This window comes from Anas acuta, chromosome 2, assembly GCF_963932015.1.
Source record: "Anas acuta chromosome 2, bAnaAcu1.1, whole genome shotgun sequence".
In the NCBI taxonomy this organism is placed as follows: domain Eukaryota; kingdom Metazoa; phylum Chordata; class Aves; order Anseriformes; family Anatidae; genus Anas; species Anas acuta.
Window position 1 is genome coordinate 138,482,333 of NC_088980.1, and position 22,421 is coordinate 138,504,753.

The window sequence follows — 22,421 nt, forward strand, 5'->3', positions numbered from 1 at the left end:
GAAGTTAGAACCTAATTTGCTATTTTACTTGTATATTCAGCAAGAAAAATAGTGGCTGAACCAGGATCAATGACCACACAATGGGTACTTAAAGATGCAAAACACGTTGGCCCTTCTTTTCTAGTTTAAATCTCTATATTTCAGTTACCTGAGAGCAAAACCAAATAATATTATTTCTGTTATTTTTTGAAATGATGCGAATACATCATAATTAATTAAAAAAAAAAAAGGAAAAAAAAAAAGATGAAAAAAAACAGACTTTCCAAGATGAAATTTCTACTGACACTTTTTGTTCAGAAGGCTGAAAAATGTCATTAATTCTAGAAGATCCAGATAACCTTCTGTTCATTCTTTATTGAAATACTTTGCAGGTTTTATTTCAGTACAATTGCATGGGATCAATTAAGATCCCTCTGGATTCATACCCTTCACTGCTACCAGCTTTGAGGTCACATTGGCATCATAATACCAAGGAAGTTGCTATTAAAAATTCCACTGGCTCTTATTCCTGGGAGTAGAATTACAGAATGAAATTGCAACTATTAAGTCTTTTATACTGTCACTGTCTGATTTTATTTTAAGAAAAAAAAAAAAAGAAAAAAAAAGTAAAAAAAAAAGGTTATTAAGGTTATTCCATATGGTATTTATAGACATACCTGGAAAAATCCTTATCTTTAGAGTTTTGTAGTAAGGTGACACTTTGACAGGTGGGAAGGTTGGAGGGGAAGATTCTGTGAGTGCCTTTTGTCTTATTTCAAAACAATTTCAGTTCTTTGGAAAAAAATGATACTCTTCATTTGGTAAATGAGTATGATTAGCTCTACCTGTGTTACAGTTTGTGTAATAACAGTACCACGCACCACTTACCGTTTCTTCATATTCTTTCTGTTCATTTTGAGGTAAAATTGATAAACCCCCAGGTTCATCTGCAGAGTAGATATATCTTTCTTGGCTCATATGAACCAGAAAAGGTTTACTTTAAAGGAAGAAATTGTGACTTTTTTATGGATAAAGGTAGCACTAGTCCACTATTTCAACATGAGCCCACACTTGAAATCTGGGGTCTGTAATTTAATTGCCAAGGTCTTAAAGCTCATTTTCCAAGCACATATTTAATTTTTCCCATGCAAATGAAACTTTGGTATTCACAGTACACATGCATAGTATTTTCTTTAAACTATGTTTCCATAAACATGTTTTGAATTGTCACTTTTTTTTATCATTTCCCTTTTATTGATTAGAAATATTCTGGCCTTGGCTCTAAGAGCAAACCGACTATAGGCACTTGCAGTTTTGTTGTGGCCTCTTGGATAATACTATGAGAAAAGAAGATGAGCATAAATGAAAGTGAAGTTCCAAATTACTGGAACATTTAAAGGTCTTTGAAAAGTTTATACACAAGCACAGTTAATACAGTCATGCACCGAAGTGCCAAAAGACCTAGCAGAGAAGAATATTAATCTACTTTTGTAAAATCAAAGGGTTCATATTTTTTGCTGTAAAGAAATAATTTGAATAAAATTTGACCCTTTCTACAATAGTCTGTGGGTCAAATTGAACCTACTATTAAAATTCTCTAATATCTTTCTTGTATTAGCATTTCAAAACTCAATTTAAATATTCACAGAGCTCCTTTTTTTTAATAAACTTAACAAAATTCAGGTAATTTCCTTCAACTTTCTTGATTGAAGGAAGGCAGTAGGTGCAGATATAAAAAAGATGTACAGCTACGAGCAAAACCTGAAATCAATTATATATAAGAAATAACATAACACATGGAAAGAAATTAATCAAAAGGAAGAATTTCTGCTATATGATTTTCTTGGTCTGCTACCTGCAGGCAAGGAACGTAAATGAAAAAAAAAAAATAAAAAATCAGCATTCTTCTTACAGATAAGGGGAAAATTAATAAAAATGTTTCCTTCCTACCAGATCCCCTGATGCAACTTATGTTAAAAGTGAGTGGCTGCAGGAAGAACTTGCACATATAAAAATAACTCTTTTTTTTTTTTTTTTTTTTTTCCTCCACAGAAATATTCTTTATTCTTGTTGTTAAGCTCAATTACATCAGGTTGGTGTGGATTTATACTGTCCAAAGAGCAGCTCTTTTCCATTCCTTTTTCTATTAAGTTGGTCATTAAATCATGCTTACAAAGTTTCTACCAATCTGAAAGTAAGAGATGGTTTATTCTGCTATGATGCCACAATTAAAATGTAGCTCACAAATTGGTGCTATCTTTCAATCTGGACAAAACTTTTTTCAGCCAATTTACATAACAGACTGGAGACATTCAACAGGCGCAGGTAACATTGTGTCTGTTGAGTATAGCTGTAAGCATGTGATATGAATTACTCCAACCTAGAAATTCTGTGATTCTGTGAAAATAACTTAGTTTAGCTAAATAGAAAACTCAGTGGGCTGAAGAGGGAAACATTTATTTAAAAGTGGGAGTGGTTTGACAAATATTGGCCTTCTTAAGAAGTATATTTACATTTTTCTCTAAACTGATTAGTGCTTCAGTTTGTGCTTCAGTCACCTACTGCCAACAGCATGCTTATGTTTTAAACTATTCCTGCAGCAGTCAGTTTGTCAAGATTAGGTATTGCCATCTAACGTCAAACAGAAGTGTGTTTAGGCACCTCTCTTGGCCCTTCCTCTCTGTTCTGGAATTACGTAAGGAAAATATTTTCAGTTCTCACAAGGAGGAAGGGAGAGGCGGTAGTTTTTACAATGAAAATTGGAATCACTGTAAACTAAAAGCTAAGAGAGAGAGAAGTAATGTGGGCTGGACAGTCATGGGGTCGTGTGGCTGGTGCAGGGAGAAAATGCATAGGAAAGCTTTTGTTATCATTTTCTTTTATTATCATTTATTATGTCATTTGGAGCACTGTTGTGTGCTTCCATTTCTACAATTTATCCATGCAGTTGCAGTTGAGTCTCTCCTTCTGAAAGTCTCAGTGATTAAACAATATCTGATAGTCCTAGTGCTTTGAAAGAAACTGAAAATTTATTTTGATTGCATCAGCATGTATTCTTGTCCCTTATTTTATTGTTCTGTGTTTCCACCCTGGTTGAACATATAGGGCCTGAAATATCTGATCCTGTACACTAAAAAAAAAAAAAAAAAAAATCTACAGAATGCAAGAGAAAGCCAGTTTCCCAGAGAGGGAACCTGATAGAACATTTTGGGTAGTAGCATAAAGTTTCTTCCTCAAGAAGTTGTACTGCTTCTGTTGCTGTTGGTGTTGTTTAGATTGCTGTTAAACTTGTCTTTAGGCTGTTTTAAAAGTACAGTGATTGGAAACAACAATTCCTTTGAGTTAATTAAAAGACTGAAGAGGTAGCTAAGAAGTCCTGTATAGAGATTTTCCCAGGAGGACGGTAACTCTGAATGACCACGAAATGTCTTCACCCTCACTGCCATATGAAAAATGGAATAAAGTGCACCCTTTTTTGTTCTCAGTGTTCCTGACTGAATTTTTAGGAAAAAGATCCCTGTGTATCTTCTGCATGTGAATCAATATAAAGCGTTTGCCTGCTGGTTTTCTTATGTCACTGTATTTGGAAGAAAACCTTGTTGAAAGAGGAGACAGATGGATTGATTTTTCTGCAGCTTTGCCCTCTGTAGTCATAGAGCATTGCATACCTGAGTTTTACTGTAAGCTGATTATAATCCTTGTGTGGCAGCATGTTTTCGTAGGAAATACTGGATAGGCTGTGCAGAACATGCAAAATGCATGATGTTGATCCAATGAATTTCAGGCCTCTCTGATTTATCCAAGTTGTTATTATTTAATGCTACTACTACTAATTATACTCATTAACCTCTCCCCAGCCACTCACTGTCAAGTATTGTAAGATTTCTGAAGCATTCTTAATTTATTAAGAGAACTGATTTATGTTGCTGCTTTGGGAATGCAAGAGAATACTGGTAGGTGGGAAGGAAGCTAACCACTTAACATTTCCATGAGATAATTATTTCAATGAAACTTTCCCACAGGAGGGTACAAGCATTTTAAGCTCAAAACACTGAAAAGGAAAGCATATAAGCATGTGGTTAATTTGAGCATGCGTTAAAGTGGTTTCATTTACAGAGAATTCCGATGAATTTGACTGTGATTATAATTAAAAAACTTCCCCAGTTTAGTGCTATTGAATTTAAATTATTTCATTATGGTTATACTACCATAAAACTAGAGTCATGCATTGCTGCATGAAGACTAACATCCACAATAGGTCTAAAGCCCAGATTTGTCTTCAGAGGAGTGTTTAGCAAAAGATTATTTTGTTAAGGGTGTGTAAACCCTTTTAGGTCCTTCATCTCACATTTTTCCATGCTATTAAAATGCTTACAGCTGTTTTAGTTTTGTTTTGTTTTTGCTACATATGGTCTGTCCTTTAGAGTATTGAGGTATCATCTATTTCTTAATGTGTAGAGTAAAAATTGCCACTTAGCTAGCTATCTTTGTATGTTTGTATGTGTATTTTTACATTTATATGATTATTTAAGAAATATTTTTTCAAGTGTTTAATATATTAATAGTTCTAAAATATATATATGCATGAGTATCTGCAAATTTGGTACAAATTAGGGAGCTACAGTTCAGATTTCCCCACACTGCACTGCCAAGTGGCCTCAATCAGAAGTAATTTTCTCCATGAAGGCACATGCAGTTCACTCGTCAGCCTCTCCTCAGTAGACACTGTTATTTGTATCAAATTATGCGTGGTGATTTTTTGAAGTGGACTACTGTGTCCACTAAGCCATACAGTCTTCTACCATATTCATTTCTTCATTGCTGTCAGTAATTGTAATGTTTTCTACTGCCATTTGTTTATCTATTTTATTAAAAATAAACAAACAAACTAATGGATTTATTGTCATAAAAATAAATATTAATAAAATAGAGTAAGTACCAAGTGAATAAATAAACTATCAAATCCACCAGAATCTCTGGTGTTGTGTACAACACAGGTGTTTGCTTCTTTTATGAAGGAATATTTTTCTCAGGGCTTTGTGAGAAGTACAGAATGAAGTAATGGAACCTTCATTTGTCTTCAGTACCCCCATATAAGATTAGAAATTAAGCTTTTTATCTAGTGCTTTTGGAAATTGTTAACTGTTTATGATTTATCTAGTTAATCTGAAGCATTTCAGATTCACCTCTCTTTACATAACATCAGATTCTTTCACAAAGCAGGCAAAGAACTGTTGAAATGAGAATAGAAGACATTTTGATGGTCTCTCTGGAATTAACAATTCCCCTAAACTCTTACACCATCCCAGTTTGAGATTTTTCTCTTTTATCTCAGAGCTGTTCCCTGTCAGATCACTGTGACACTCAGATGAATTTCCATGGCAGGAATTATTTGGATTTGCATTGCTTTGTCATTATGGCAGTGTTTTGTTGTAATGTCACGCTTAATCAGCAGTTATTGGAAAACATTTTTCAGTATAACAGGGATAAGAACTTGAACCTGTTCCAGTTTAAATTAAAGCAGACATCGTACACATGTGCCATAGGTGCAACATGGTTGGTATGTAATGCATGTACCACTATTAAAGTCAATCAACAATTTAAAAGAAATACAGAACATAAAGTGTAGTACTGAAGTATACGGAATAGTATACTTAATTAAGTATACTTATTTACTGTAGTATATTGTAGTATATATGCTACTAAAGATTAAGCTGTACTTAGACCATTTAAGGTAACATATCAAAATAATAACAACTGGAAAAAGAAACTATCAGAGAAAATGAAAGAAACTTTTTTATAAAGGCTTTTTTTTTTTTTCTTTCTATATGTCTCTGCATTTTAAAATATTCAAAGTCTGTGAAAAAGTTGAGCAGACAGTGTATATTGTCCTCGAGAAAGATGAGTTAGAAAACTTTGAAAAAGCTACATTTACATTTTTGAACCAGAGAACTTCAGGTTCTCTTTAGTAATACTTCAGTTGATTTGATTTACCAATATCAGTACGAGGCTGCTTGAAACACATGGCCAAATTAGGTGAACATAAGCATGCAAAATGTATGTATGTTTTTACATTAGTCCAAAATATATAATTCCATTATTTTTTTATTGTGAGATTCTGATTATTATTTTTTTATTCAAATGCACCATCTATTTATGTGCAAATAATGGCAGAATAGTCAGGAATAGAAAGTTTAATCTGTTTTTATTGATTAGTAAGTGGCTTTTGATTTTACTGTTTTCTTTAACTCTGTGCTTCAGTGGTAATTAAAAATAACCACAGAAATCAGGTGTAAATATTTCATTTTACATGAAACTAGCAACCAAGTGATACTTAATTTGGCTATTGTCCTTATGGACTAGTTTTACTCGTAAAATAATGCCTTTTTCTTTAGTTAGTTCTATTAAAGCCATCAGTTTACAGGTTGGAGCATGAACAGAATGCGTTGGAATCCTTAAAAAATAGACGAAAACTTGATAGGAATAAGACAGGTTTCATCCCAAGGATCGGGTGGCAGATGTATGAATTAGACAAGGTGGCAGCAGCAGCATGAAACTTAGAAAAATATTTATGCACTGATCGCTCCATTGCAGCAAAAGTATTGCTGTTTTTCAGAGTGCAGCATCTGATGTCAGCCACTACTCTGAACCGTTATGGAAAGCTCTGTCTGATCCATACACAACTGGATAAACACCCCTGTTTTTTACATGTAGGCTAGCATATCTGAAACAAAACCTAGTATAGATGCAAAAAGACATCTGAACTTGTTTAGATATGACAAAATTTACATTTATGCATACAAATGCTAAGATGTTACTATTAGGAAATGTTACATACTTATTCATACGTATGATGTGTCCATGAAAGCACTCTCCAATCGTTTCTTTAGCCTGAGATTTGTTTGAAAAATTAAGTCCCAGTTCTCAAATTGGGGAGGTTTTTCAACCTGCTCTGTGGGTTGGTTCATACATTGTTTTCCTTCTGCCTTCTTGGAAGCAGTGTCAATGGCAATTATAAGGTATGTTTCCATGACTGCTGCAAATGATAGCATACTCACTGGACTTTTGTTATTTTCTTAATTAACGTACAGTTATTATTAGCGTGCCGGTTATGTCCTAGTGACCTGATCAAACAAACTGGTTTAACATCTAGAAACAAACCAAAATGTCTTATACACCTGCCAACTGGATTACTTGCACATACTTCTATGCTGAATTTTGCAAGACACATTTAAAAAGACAAAGAGCGAGTCATTCAGGAAGAGGTCAACTTTCACTGAAATGTGTAGGTTATGTTTTATAAATTTATAAATGAAGTTAATATCTTTTCCCTGGATTAAAAATACGTGAAAAAAATATTGAGGGAATATGGCTGCTTTTGAGATGATGTAGAAAATGGTATTTATCCATCTTTATACCTGGCAGAAATTTCCATTTCCCTAAAATAGCTTATTTTTTTGTTTCATTGTGTGCCTCCCTTCTATTTTATTTATACAGATGCTTCCAGGAGTACACACCAGTAAATGGCCCTACAGACAGTGTCACATATTAATAAAATCATGAGATCTGGAAGGTATTTTTGATGGTCATTCAGATGCTCTTGTGCTTTCATTTCTGAAATGGAACTGGACACATTTGAGGTGCCCAAACTGCCCGTATTTAGATGCAGCACATTGCTCACGGCTCTTCCAGTGCGTGCTTTGTTCTCAATTCCGTGCACTGTGATATCCACTCTTCATTCTGTGTGCATATTCAATTGCTGGATTTTTTCCCAACATGGCTAGAAAGTGCAATTAACAGTAATGGATACTTTGACAGTGGGAATCTTTATTTCTTCAGCCATAATAATAACCCCTTATTTTAGGAGATATATTGTTGAATGATAGCTTGCATTGGTGAGTATGGGTCCACAAAAGTGGGTTCATTTGGTCAGATTCTCAGCTGGCATAAATAGTTATATTTCCATGAAAGATAGTAAGCTATATTAATTTATGGAATCCCAGCTGGGAATCTCAGTCAATTACAGTAAAAAGTAACCATCATATTCCTCTGAAGCAAGAATTATGCTAAAGTGAATTTTGCTGTTTTAATAAATGTTGGTAGTCCCTGGTTCATAATAAATTACATAAAATTAGAGTGTAGTCAATATTTGATTTCTTTTAAAAATTTATCCCTCTCTTTTCATCGAGTGCAACAGAATCATTTACGTATTGTATATCAGTGTGATAGATTATGTAGGAATAGTGTATTTAATACTGGAAAACTATAATATAAATACAAATTACATTTTTTTTCATTAGCTAGCTAGCTTTCATTTCAAGGAAGAAATACTCAATCAATTATAAACGAGACTGTGCTTTCATTGGAGAGTGAAATAAGTATTTTTTTTTTCAAGCCTCAAACACGTATAATGAAATCCCTCTTTTGAAATCCAGTCTTAGGATGGATTTTGAAACATACTGACATTTAATAAAATCTTAGTTAAATTAAAATATGTTTAGTTCTTTCAAATCTCTATTTAAATCTAAGGTAAAATTCTACACCTGCACAGGAGATGTCTTTAGCAAATAGTTGCTGTTAACCAATGGCTGTGAAGTGTGTATATAAGAGAGAAGAAATTTTAATTTTGGAGTACGTTCCAACTGGTAATCTGTGAGTTATGTATTACAGATCTATAAGATGCTTTCTCTTCAAAAGGCTTTGTAAGAGTGGGATGTTTAGGTATCTAGGAGAATCAAAGACTAGCTGCCATTTCAAATTCAGACTCATGCCCTGCTCTTGTGACTGCCATGTGTTGTCGTAGCCCACAGCTAGCAGTTTACCACACTCGTTGTTTGGCCTCTGTAAAAGGAAATGAAATAATAGTTTGTCTGAGTCCCACCTATTGACTGGTAGTCTATTAAAGTCTAGCAAATGGATGGTCGCAGAGAATATGAAGCTCTTTTTACACTCCTTCAGGTGCTGGTTGAAGGAAAATAGCAGAATAAGATGAAGTTTATATTGTCAATACCTTTATACTAATTTACTGTCATCTGTACTGCTAACTCTGGAAATGAAGCTTGTGAAGGGAGTCTATTAAGTACTGTAACTCAGCATCAAAAAACAATGACTAACAAATCAACAAGAGAAGGCTCTTGACTGTTTACATGGTTTTACAAAAACAGCTTTGATTTCCATTGTTAAGTGTCTGCTTTTAATGCTACAACATGATGAATAATGAAAAAAGATGTGTGAGTATTATTAATACATATTGTTAATAACACTTCGCATATTATGAAGTCCTCAGTTAGGAAAACAATCACTTTTAATTTCAATGTCAATTAACCATTATTTGGTCAATTCTAATAAATGCTGAAAACAGCTGTGGAAGAAAGAACTAGCTAAAGACCTGTGGTTATAAGTTCACTAAGGTTTTATTTCAAATTGTCCTTTTAGATGGTTTTGCCACAGTGTTCCTGATTCTTTTTAAAGGGCCCCTTGAGGATGCCATTGAGGATGAAGAAGAAGAATGCCTGTCTGAAGAAAACGATACTGTCTCAAAAGAAGACTTTCCATTGGAGGAAAGCTTTTCTGCAGAGTTTGAGCCTGAAAATCTGAGCTGCGAAGAAGTGGAATACTTTTGTAATAAAGGTAATCATTGTAGCCCACCTCCTGAGGGACTTCTGGCAGAACTGTGTCCAATTGGCCAAAAAGCTTCTTCTTTTGGTTTAAAAAGTATAAAAAGACCTATTAATTTGGTACCTTAAAAACAGGAAAATTGTGACTTGTGGAGGTTAGCCTGCTAAATGGTAAATATTTAAATGTGATGGAAGATTTACTTTGCAGGGAGGTGTATCGTCTTGCCTTTAATGTTTTTTTCCAAGAATGTTATTTTCTATGTATTTAACTGTAGAGAACAGGTCTCAGAAGTCAATTATTATCAGATCTGAAGCTAGCAATGCAGCATGTCTGTTCATTGCTTCTTTGCCTAGGAAACATTGCTAGAAAAACAGATTGTGTCTGTAGATTCTAGGATTAAAATAGAGCTTATTATAGAACTTATTATGCATGGTAGAAAACTAGTGATTTGTGAAAGGATAACTTTTAAAGTTGCAGATGCCTTTTTGATGCATTCTTTACTTGCAAATTATTGAAGATATATATATTTTAGCATAAACCACTCCAGCTTATTCCTACCCAATGTTCAGTCTCAAAATTGTGCTGTTTCCCATTCAGTTGATAGAAAAAGCACACTGTTATGTGGAACATTGATTTAACCTTCTTCCTGCCAGATTTGCACTTGATTGCTTTGTTGTCTGTCTTCTGCAGGTAAGGATGCCTATCAAATAACTGGAACTGTTGGGGTGATATTCTTCTTAGTCCACAACCCCCTCAGGCAGTTGGAAATCAATGGTTTCTTTGTCTTCCTGTTCTTTCCCAAATATCAACATGTATTTTCTCATGATAGCTTTGTATGTTCCTTCTTTTTTTTCTCTTTTTTTTTTTTCTCTTTTTTTTTTTTTTTTTTTTTATTTGGTTGTTTGGTTTGGTTTTTAATTATTTTTGGCTGTCTTGGACAAAGTAAAATAAATCTATTTGAAGAATCAAATATGACTGCAAAATATTAGTCCTTCCTACAGTCTTCAGTCAACAGCAAGGGAAGGCAAGTTAATGTATTTTCTACATGTCCTCTAATGTAGTTTACAGATTTTTGAGGTTCTTGATACTTACTAAGAAGCAATCCTAAAAGACCAAAACAGCCTAGCCCATAGTTTAGACAGTAGCTGCTACAAAGCTTAATGTGAAGTATGAGCAACCACATGAAAGGAAATGCTTTACAAATATGGGGGATTAAATGCTGAAATAACTGTGCTGTAGACAAATACAGCAATTACTTTGTGTTAACTTGTTGTTCATGTGCCTCTCAGATGCCATTTTTCTTAGCTGAATAAAAACCTCTATTTGCATAATTGTCATATCAGCATCTCTTGAGTTCCTTCTGTCAGCAATGGAAGACTATGCACCACTCTCAGTTCATATCAGCTTGATTCAGTTATTTCTCTGTACTGCTTGCTGTATTTCCAGGACCCATAAATGGAAATACTACAGTTTGGGGTGAAATTCAGAATAATGCATGATTTATTTTTTGTTCATAACAATCAATATTGCAAATTCATGTTGGATTTCAAATATTCTTGACAAGTATTCTTCGAGTATTCTTCCCTTTAATGAACACATCTTTCAGGGAAAGCACTGAATCCATAGTATTGTATTCAACAAGATCAGGAATTAAGTGGGAATACATTTAAACCTGAATCTTAATTATCATATGTTTTATTATTTTATTGATATGAGTCAATTTGGATGATAATGAGCCTATGTGTGAGCCTATCTGACACTACTAGGTAGTGAGCATCTGTTGATTCTTCAGACTGAATACCTTTTGATTCCCCAGCAGTTCTTTTTTCAAGTGTGTTGTAGTTATAAAAGAATCTTAAACCTATCCACTGCAACTGCTACAGAAGAAAAGTTGAAAAGGAAATTTCTGAGGATGAAGGGGCACATAAAACCCCTAATCTACTTCCAGCTGAGGCAGTGTGACAGAAAGTCCCACTTTGAAGTAAGTTGAGAATATCCCTGGAAAAGGATGGAATGGGAGACTAGAAATGTATTGTTTTTTAATAATGTTTCAGCTTCTGGTGAATGTCCAGCTTAGCCAGTGTCACATTTAAGTGTTGTCATTATGAGGCCACATACATTTTTCTGAGGACAAAACACAAGAAGACAAAACTGATCTGGAAAGAAAATAAATTTATTTTTTGTCCTTTACTCAGTGGAAGGTTTTGTGACTATATTAAATAGTGAATATTAAATGTGAGACTAATTCTCATGATTTTTGTCATGATCTCGTAATCAGTAAAAGCTTTCTTTATAATGCTCCAGTTAAAATGCTGCACATTAAAAGGTGATATGAGAAATCAATTTCTTTCTAAAAATACTGTTTCTTTAACATCATGAATAAAGCTTGAAAATGATGCATGTTGGAGAACGGTGAGCAAACCAATGTATTTTAATTTCTTTGTTGAGGGCTAACTTTCTGTTGTTTTTTTGTTGTTTTTTTTTTTTTTTTGTTGTTGTTGTTGTTGTTTTTGTTTTGTTTTGTTTTACTGGTTGGACAGTATTGGAAGCCTGTAAAATGCAGATATCTTCAAATGAGGGATCTCCTCATGATCTGCAAATATAAGTGCAGATATGTTTTTTCTCATGCTACAGTTTTCATCTTCCTAGAAAATAACAGGATTTGCATGGGAATCCTTTATGCTATCTCTGCATTCTCCTCTTGCTAGTTGGGACCATGAAAAGTTCTAGAAACTGAGGGGAGGTTATTGAATATTCATCAGTTGTGCATTCCCATTTTCATCCCCTGGGAATTCTTCCTAGAGGATAGGTGAACTGAGGAGTATTCCTGCATGAATGCAGAGATTTGGGCAACAAATGACATCAGTGTTGGGAAGGAGGTGTTTTCAAGGCTCACACATGGTCTGCTTTTCATAATTCCCTAGCTGTGTAAATGTAATAATCATCTGAGAACAAAGGCTTTTAACTATAGAACCTGGATACTGAAAGTAAAAATTTACTGAGCTAACAATTCGTTGAGATTAGTGAAAGTAGAGGACATATGGATTCATGATAACTTTGGCTTCTTGACTGAAGAGATTTTCCTGTCAAACTATTCCTGATTGTATTATAAGCAGAGAGCAGTCCCTTATTGTCTAAATTACAAACAGCTAACCTTTATAAAGCTATACTTGTCATTCACACCTTATTAATTTAGGTTTGTGAGATTGATTCAGCAGAATAGTTGCCAGAATTACAAGGCGAAGGCGAAAGCCTTTGCAAAGTGTGAAGCAAATTAATCACATTGATTGAGCTACATGTCATTTTACAACTTCCCTGTTTTCAAAATTATGACTTTTGGCTATTATTTTTCTTTTCTCCTTTTGCTCATTAATGGCTTTTACAATAAGAAATCTGGAAAATTCCACCCCCACCTCCACCCCCACCCACCACCACTTTTGCAATACAACAAAACTGCAATTAACTTTGCCACATATGAATAATTGTTCCTACATATTCTACTTACACACAAGCATGAAGAAGTGACCAGTGTTTAAGTACGTAAATGCTAAAAGCAAAAATGGCCATTAGCAACCTACTATCAGGTATAGCTTTAAGCTTAAAATGATACATTTTCAACCTTTGAGATGAAGTTTCCTATCCAAGAATGGATATTTTAGAAGAACCTCAAAAAAATGGTATCTAGAAGTCTGATTTGTTTGTAAGCTTGATAATGAGCTGAGGAGAAAGGTATTGTGTTTTTTTGTTTTTTTGTTTTTTTTTTAATAAAATATAGTCACAGAGTGCTTCCATTAGGAAGTTCAGTCTTCGGAGTAGAAACTAAAATATTAGTGGGAAGTTGTCTTGGTGAAGATGAATTGCATTTTGTTAGTTTGGGGCCTTTGAAAGTTGCTGCTTATGCTCAGTTACTGCAGATTTCTGTACTGTAGATAAAGAGGGTATCTCATGATGCCTCCACACAAAGGCCATATCTTCCTGGAACCTCTGCTGCTGAAGAAGTCTTTCAGATAGTGTTCAGATAGTGGGTATCTGGGGTCAGATTCTGTATCAGATTACGATGAATTTAGATTAAATTCAGATCTAGAAGATTCATTAAATTAGCCCCAGGGTTTGTACTCTACTCAGACGAAGATGGTCTGGATAAAGAGAAAGCAGTGTGTTTCCTGTGCAAAAGTGATAGATAGACTAGATAATTAGGTTTCATAGGTAGAAATTAGAGAATAAGGAGATGTTAACAAAGATGATAAAAGTGAACTGGAGCCTTGATAGGACTAAAAAAAAACAACGGAGGAGGGATACAAGAAGGGAGTGCAAACAGCAGAGCAATACAAAAGGCACAAAGTTGGAGTTCATGAGACAAAAGCAAAGCATTAAATCAAGTTCATTTGGACTGTGAAGTAGTTTATCAGTGGCTTTTGAGTCTCAGATTGCTATCATCCTACTTAGATACCCTCAGCAAAATCAAAAATGTTCTCATCTCTTACTTAGTAAGTTTGCCATCCTCCTGTGGATGTAACACCTCTTCCTCTTTGTACACAGCAAAGACAATAGGAGCCTTGTCCATGTCACAAGGGTGAGAACCGGCTGAACAAATTACAATTCCTTGTGACCTTCTTAGCAGAAGTGTTCAGTGAGGGATTAACTTTCAAGGGAAAAGTTATCTTGAGCAATGAGAGAGATCACTTGAGATTAGTAGATAGTTAAGTAGCTGTGTTCAGAGAAGGAAAATGGCAAGAGAAGAAAATGGAGGGACAATAGAAAATGTGGGACTGTTTCTGTGAATGGAGGAACATATATATACACATACGATAATTAGAGAGAGGAGACATATCTGTCTCTTGATTTCTTGAATTAAAAGGCAATTATGTTGAATTCTCCAGCTTTTTGCTCATAGCACAGCTACTGTGCTTGTTCCTCTTGCATAGGCTTCCCATAGTTACTGTAAAGCCAGGTAGCTTTGGCACCAGCTCTCAAAGGGAGGAGGTTCAGTGGCCTTAACGCCAGCAGTGGTAGCTTGGAAAGCAGATGGCTTCTGGTTCCCACTACTAACTGTGCTTCAGTTAGTGACATAGGAAGATTCAAGCAATGCACAGGATGGGATGAGCATGGATTGTTTTATGATGTGGTGCTTCTAGGTTCTCTAGCACAGACTGCTACTTACGCCCACAGTAAATCAGTGTTGCTGCATGCTTCTAATGCCTTCTGAAACTCTCATAGACAAATCTTAGCAAACAAAACTCAGAGGATATATGGGCCTCAACATACTGAGCGTATGCCTACTGCTGTAATCTTGTATTCTGCTTTGGCTGGAAGGGTTGTGCTAAGAACCTGAATGAAGTTTTCTGCTCATGTACAGTATTTTGTCACTAGGCTGCCAGACCAGTTTAGGACTGGATTTTTTTACATTAAACCATGTGACCTGATTGTGCAGCCAGGTTTGAGATTCAGGGAAACAGCTGCAGTGTGATTCTTCATATAAGAAAAAGCATATGCAAAGCTAAGTTCTTCTGTGCATTAATCTCTCTTCATACTTCATGTGCAAATCTATCATGCTACCGTCTATAAAACCAGGCAAACTCTTACCTTGAGAATGGTTTCTGTGTGCTCCTTTTCTCTCTGGAGTTTGACTTTGTGTGTGTATGCCTGTGTTCATCTGTGTAAATATTCTTTGCCTCTTTCATGTTAGTCGTGTAATGACTAACAATGGGCTTGCTATTTTTGGTTTCTGGATCAGGAAGTAGATTTATAGCCTTTTTTTTTTTTTCTCAGAAAACTTTTAATCAATAATGGTTCCTTCCTTTTAGTAATGGATTTCATGACAAATTCCACCTCTTTTACTATAGCAAGTGGAAATAGGATAAGCATAAGGCAGCTATACCATTATCACTTTGAGCTCAATAAGGAGATCTTTACAGGCAACTTTGTTCTTATTTCTTAACGGGATTAAGAAGCTCAGCTCTTTAAATTCTTGCATATAACACTGACATTTCCAGGGTGTGTTTGGACCAGGGAGTTCAAAGAGAAGGAATAGAAAAGAAAAGCCAATATGACTTTGTTTTTTACCTTGCTGGAGGAGCTGTTTGTGCAAATCGCCTATAAGCTTATTGACCTGAATCTTTGACTCCTTGTTTTCTCTGGATTTGGCTGGAGTGTAGACACTGATAGAGCACTGATAGAGGTGATTGCACAGCCCTCGGCTTTGCTTGGCACCAGACACCCCCCACCCGCGCCTGACATTATCTTTCCCTGGCAATACTTCTGTTCTCTTGGAGCTCATATTCCTTTAAATTTATTTATTTATTTATTTATTTCATTACATTTTATTTATGTAGGCTGCCTGAGGAAATAAAGGACACATTAATTGTTTTTAGTAAGCAGAAACAGGATGTATGCGTGGTAATATATTTTCATCTCCTTGGACAACAAAAATCTAAACAACACCTCACAGGGCTACTTCTTCCAAAAATACAATCGTTACCTCTTACTGACTTTTACGCACATTTGTGAACCTGTGTTACATTCTCATGGTCCCCAGAGTGCGGGTTCTTGTTTGTTTGTCTGTATTGCATTCAGCTGAAACAACCCATTATTTTTAACTTTTTAAAATCCTGTGCATCTACTTTTTGTGAGATGCTGAATAAGCAATAAGAAAGATCTCTGATAATAATCTTCAAAGGTGCTAAGTCATTTATATTGGATCCTGTTAAGATGAAAGGAAACCTTTCTTTCTCTTATGAACATCAGCATTTGTCTTGTGCTCTACCACTTGTGCTTTCTCATTTTCTCTAGTTGCTCAAGCTCGGAGGACCACCTCTTCTCTTGCTAGAAGAGAAAGAAGATATCTGAAAATGTTGGAGTGATTTTTTTTCACCATTCCCTTGAAAGCATTGAAAGGCATTCAGAATAACAACTGCAAGATTGCCTATCATATACTCCTTTATATTTAGTACTAACCCATATGTAAATCTCTAGGGCTGTATTTTCAGCCCAACTGAAATCCATGTTAGTATTAGCATCCATTTCAGTGGGATAAAAAATTGTCCCAAGATAGACAAGCAAACCCTTCTTTTAATCAAGAAATGAAATAATTGGTTATCAAGCAGATGACATGAAACTGTATCTGAAAAAGAAACTAGCAAGCTGTATCTCAGGAAGTAAATACATAGAACCAAATAGAAAACATTATTTTAGCTGTACAGAATTATTTGAGAGAAACACTTCAACAGCTTACTCAGTTTAAGCAGTTTATCAAAGCAACTCCAGCCTTTTCAGTCAGCACATTTCGATTTTCTTAAGGACAAAGAAATTGGGAATTCCATCACAGCTATGAGTAAAGGGATTATTTGGTTACAACAAGTAGTGTAATGTCCCCTTTCTGGAAAGTCACAAAACTTGAACTTCAATTGACTTAAATTTGAGCTCAAATTTGACAGAATATGAATTGCAAATTAATAAGGACAATCTTCTTTAAAATATGAAATGCACAAAATGACAGATTTCACTGCATGTTCTTAGTTCATGTGTACTATACCTCTATTACTAATTTTATTTATAATGAAGGTCTATATTGCCTTTTTCTTCTAGTTTGGTGTTCTTAACATAATAATTCTGAATGCTTTTGAAATGTGCTGAGACATCCCCTGAAAAATCATTGTCAGTCCAGGACTGAAAAGCAGAGTTTCTCACAGGCTATATGCTATAAATCAGAAGCGGAGATGTCAACAGTAATTTAACTCCTGAGGGATCAGGAAAAAAAAGAAGCAAATTCCACATTTATGACATATTTGGATAAATGTTGCTAGGAAAGTTATTATTGGTAGTACATAACAGAAGGGGAAGCATTTATTTATGACTGCTAAGTCATATTCTTTAGTTTGACTCATGGAAGGCTAAACTGTATTTGAAGCCATGTATAATGCTTAAAATGCATATATATGGAAATGCGCCTCCAGTGGTGGCGAGTTGACAGTTTTTGGTATTGAAGCACCTGCAATACTGATTATTACAAATAAAAACATTCAACTGTTTACAGCAAGGTAAATTAAAGTTTCACTCTGTAAAAAGAGATATGCACTGCTTATCTAGCAATTTATGTGGAAAGCACATGAAAGCAGGAGGTGTGTATAATAGATGATTTCAGATGATTTTATAAAATTAGATTTTTTTTTGGTAGGATGAAGTATTCTTCGAAGAGATAATGTTTCTACAGCAGGGGAGGAACTGAATTGTACTTAAGTCAAAATATGAAGATTCTGCAAACTTACAGTTTGAAAATCAGTAAAGTCTCTCTGAAATCATCTCTCTGTTTTGCTTCAGCATGTTTTAGAAGCTCATAGATTGTCAGTTTCCATTGAAACAAATTTTGAAATATTTTTTGACAATCATACTAAGTAACAGTCTTTGTTTGGGGCATCTAAATATCTTTAGAAGTGTGCTTCTGATGTTTTTGTAATCTAGTGCTTAGAGCTACGTAAATTTGAACCAAAGGTTGGTACTTTAATATCTTGAATAGTGTTCTTGCAGTTATAATTTTAGTAGGGAAGGATTGAGAAGATAGAAAACATTTTTTTCCCCCTTTAAATCTCTGAAAATTGATAGGTAAGCAAAATAGCTGAATGTCACTCCTTTGTAGTACTGTTGCCACAAGAGTTGCTCCCTAAAAATGAAAATAAAAAACTGATTATTAGAAGGTAAGTCTGGAAAAGAATTTGCAGGGACACTTTTACTTTTCTGCAGGAAATACATTTGAATGAGTGATCCGTGTCTTCAGAAGACTTCAAAAGGAAGCAAGGTGATGATGAGGACATGTCAAACATTTAGAAAAATAGGAGAACCAAACTAAATCTAGATGAACTTGCTGCACAAGAATTTCTTATCCCATGAGAAAAGTGCAGTAGCTGAAATGGTTAGAAATAGTTGATGCTAGTTTTTTAACACAATAATAGTTTTTTAACACAATGATTGTTTCAAGATGTTATTTTGTTAAAGTGATGATATTAATACAAACCAAAACAATTTCCTTAGCATTCTTTTGGAGAGTTAACAGCTTGCACACATGTAGGCACTCACTGACACATGGATATTCACAGACTTTTCTTAAAAGTTAGGGTAAGAGACTGATGCGTACTGGATAAAAAATTTCAAGAGTGCTTAGCACAACTCAACATATACAGTTATTTCAAATGAGATTTATCCCAGGGGAAATTATGATTGTTAATCAGTATGACAGAAAACAATAATTGTTTGCAAAGAAGCAAACTACTGAGATGATTAATATAAGCTAAAATAACGTTCAGGGAATTAATGTATATACAGGTGTTGTTTTTTTCCAGGTATGTTAGCAAATCAGTCATCTGAGAGCCAGATTTTGCTAGAACTTACTGTATATGTAGAACAAGGAATCTCAGTTGACTTCGGTATGTATTTCTGATATGCATCAGACTAAGTGATAACAGTCTTGTGCTGATAGCACTGGATTTCTCTCTCACTGTTTCCCACCATCTCTCCCTCCATCTCTCCCTTCATCTCCCCCCCAGTACCCGCAAGGCTTGTAGAATAAATCCCTCTGCATGACACCGTAGTCTCTGTAGTTGTCTGCCTTGTCCTCACACCTGATGCCAAACACAACGAAGTAGGGAAGCTTCCCTCCCAATTTACTTTTTTTTTTTTTTTCTCAGAGGTATATTTTCTGCTGAAAACTTGCATCACCATCAAAATTAAACACTTCTGCTTGTTAAATATTTACACAGAATCCTTTAAAAAGAACTAATACACATGAACAGCTTCATCCTGTTAGATCTCACTGGTAGTTTTTAAGAATGGCATGTGCTGCCAAAAAGTAAGTTACTTTAAATGAACGAAGTACATTGCATTTGTATTTTAAGTTGTATGTGCTTTGTTTCAAAGTTATATAACTGTTGTTTCTGAAGAGATGTTCCTGCATACTACGTGTTTCAGAGGATTCAAGAGCAAAATTTTCAGTCTGTATAAGCTCTATGACTGGTCTTAGGTGCTGTGATAAAGCAAATAAAGCAAACAGTGAGGGATGATGTTTGTATACTAATTTATAGTTCCTGAAGCTCAGGCATCTATTTTATACAATCTTGGAATTCTTCTCTAGGATCTGGTATTATTGCCACTGTAGTTTGTGGTAGGAAGACGAAAGAGCCCTTTCTCCTCTGTCCCCTGGAAAGCCTGCCGCTTGGTGAACAGTTGCACTGGCATTCTAAAGGTTATGTACCTTGCTGAATGTTCACTCTACAGTGAGTGAATCCAAAGCATCTGTATCAAGCCTGATTTTTCTTTTAGCAGTGCAAAATGCTGCAGGCTTCATAACAATTTATTTCTGAATTGATTTATTATAATTGAGAAGTGATTTTTCACTCCAAACAGCTGTATTAGGATGTTAACAATTTAAGTTTACATTTATGCTGCCAGGAAGAATGAGCACAAACTGAATTTCAAACTTTTAATGTTCTCTCACTCTAATATAAGCTGCGGTGCGCTGTTTGTAACTGGTACAGTCCTTCACCCAAAGCTATTTTGTCTGATGATAAAACCATGCGTGTATGAAGCTTGCACATTTTTCATTTCTTTTATGACCTTATCTTCCACAAGCGGCTTCTGTGAAGGTATCCTAACTATAGGAAGCACCTGGCAAACATATATGATATCAATGCTATGATAAGCAGTTGTGAACAAGAAAGTAGATCTGTCAGTTCTGAACTGTTCATTGTTAAAAATACTTTGTTGATTTAGCTGATTGAAAAATACATTATGGAGTGACTAACAGCTGCTGTAACATTCCTAGTCAAGAAAGTTCAATAGTTATATTGTATGAGAATTTTTGTATGAGCCTAATATTGATAGGAAACACATGGATTAAAACAGCAGGGTTGAGAAGAATTGCTATCCCATGTGATTCTTTAAAATACTGCAATAAAGTGTTATACAAGCTGATTAAGTACAAATTGGGAAGTATTTACTTTCTAAAAAAGATTAAAGTGAAATTACTTGTATATTCAAGTCTCTCTTTTACTATTTGGCAGTATTGCCAGAGATGTCAGAGTTCTTTCTTGTATGTTTCTGGTTATATGTCTCTTTTACAGTGTTCAGACTCCCTGACCAACTGTACCACATTGAATTACAGTGGTTTAGTTTTATTACTTGTCTCCCTTGAATAAACACTAGGATAAAAACAACATAAAAGCCTCTTCAAACTGTTTCTGAAGAGCAAAAACAAAACAAAACAAAAAAACAGTTAATTCCGGCAAGAAATAGTAGGTCAAGATGAAAATTCTGTTCATATTACAGTACTGAAGTTGTTCACCTATGAAATTCATTTTATTTTTCCAAGTACTATTTTGTGTATTCAGCACCTAACTGTAAGGTAGAAATTTGTTTTACCTAACTTCAGCTGGCTAAAGATAGGTTCCTAGTGTGTTTCAGAGGATGATTCATTTCTGCTATCACCAAGAGTGGTCTCCTGTCTCATCCTAGAATGGAATGAGTCACAGTGGAGGTTTCTCTCTTCCCTATCTATAGGAGTGCCTACATAATTAGTCTGGACTAGCTTAATTTTCAGATATCTACTGATATCTGAGATGAATTCTGCCAAGTTGCTAAGAGTCCAGAAAGCTTAATTGACTCTTGACTAAACATACTATATGATATTACAGATTCTTGTTTATGAGTGTTTTTGTAACCACAGTAATGTTCTTTTAAGGACGATGTTTGCTTACTGATCATAGTCACTACAGTAGAAGCAGCATTTATCATTGATGATACTTCTGTAATGCTATTTGTTGTTCAAAGTAAAAAAAAAAAAATATATTTTTCCTTTAACTTAAAAATAAAATGTAACTGAGCAGCAAAGCAAATAAATAAGCATGAGAAAAAAGACCTGGTGGAATTTGAAATGAATCAACAGGTTAGCAGAAAAGTAGGTGGTATATATAAAGCACTTGTTTTGGCATGGAAGAAAGAAAGAAAAAAATGTGTCCTGGATCCAATTAAATGTCTACACTTGTAAAACAGAGAAAAATGTAATCAGTTTTAAAATAAATATTAAATAAATAGTCTTATTGAGACTGAAACATAGTCTGTGAATGAACAAAAAGAGTAAACAACGGAAAGAAAAGAAATACTGTGAGTAAATAAACTCCTTTGTGCTGAACAAATGTTAGTTGCTAAAGCAACACTATGGGGACAGAAACAAAAAAAAGCTTGAGAAATGTATTTTGTTATTAACTCTTGAGCTAAGCCTCCTTTTGGCTTTTTAAAGTTGCAGTCCTGTAGCAGCAAGTGGATCGACTTGGCCGTTTTCATCTGACCTTGATACTCATCTGAGCCTAGGTTAGAATTGCTTCACAGTAATATCTAGACAGTTGGTTTCACAAGCAGATTGCTTCAGTATGGAGGGAGAGTAGTACGGGGATATAGTAGTCAGTGTTGAGATATTTCAGGTGTGTAACATGTGGCCTTGGAAGATGCCTAGAAGAAAATATTGATGTAAATAATGAAAAATAGCTTTAGATACAAAACAAACTTTTCTTTATTGTAAATTCTCCGTATTTTGTTCTATTTGCACAGGACATGCATTAATTCATGAAAACTTGGTTATGGAGAACACGTAACACCATACTTCATGAGACACTGAAAAAACAAGTTAATGAAAAGTTAAGCCATCTGCTAACATAAATTTTCAGATCTTTTCTCATCTCCCAAATACTTAATTACTGTATGCTGTAGGTTGTATACCTAAGCTGTAACTCCGTCCTTCTTTTACCCTTCAGCCCAATCTTTTCACATAAGTTTCTCCCCCT

General features: G+C 34.7%; 1 protein-coding gene across 4 annotated transcripts in view; it reads left to right on the plus strand.

The window, feature by feature from the left end:
• The window catches only part of ZFPM2 (zinc finger protein, FOG family member 2), a 318,344-nt gene that overhangs the window by 59,443 nt on the left and 236,480 nt on the right, over positions 1 to 22,421 (plus strand). For 2 of the 4 annotated variants that reach the window (XM_068672479.1, XM_068672482.1), the window contains exons 2-3: positions 9,451 to 9,609; positions 18,930 to 19,013. The exons of 1 other annotated variant lie outside the window; for it this stretch is intronic. In XM_068672479.1, coding sequence (XP_068528580.1) covers positions 9,451 to 9,609; positions 18,930 to 19,013 — 243 coding nt within the window. The remainder of the gene's footprint in view (positions 1 to 9,450; positions 9,610 to 18,929; positions 19,014 to 22,421) is intronic. One more of the 4 variants, XM_068672480.1, reaches the window with a different exon arrangement.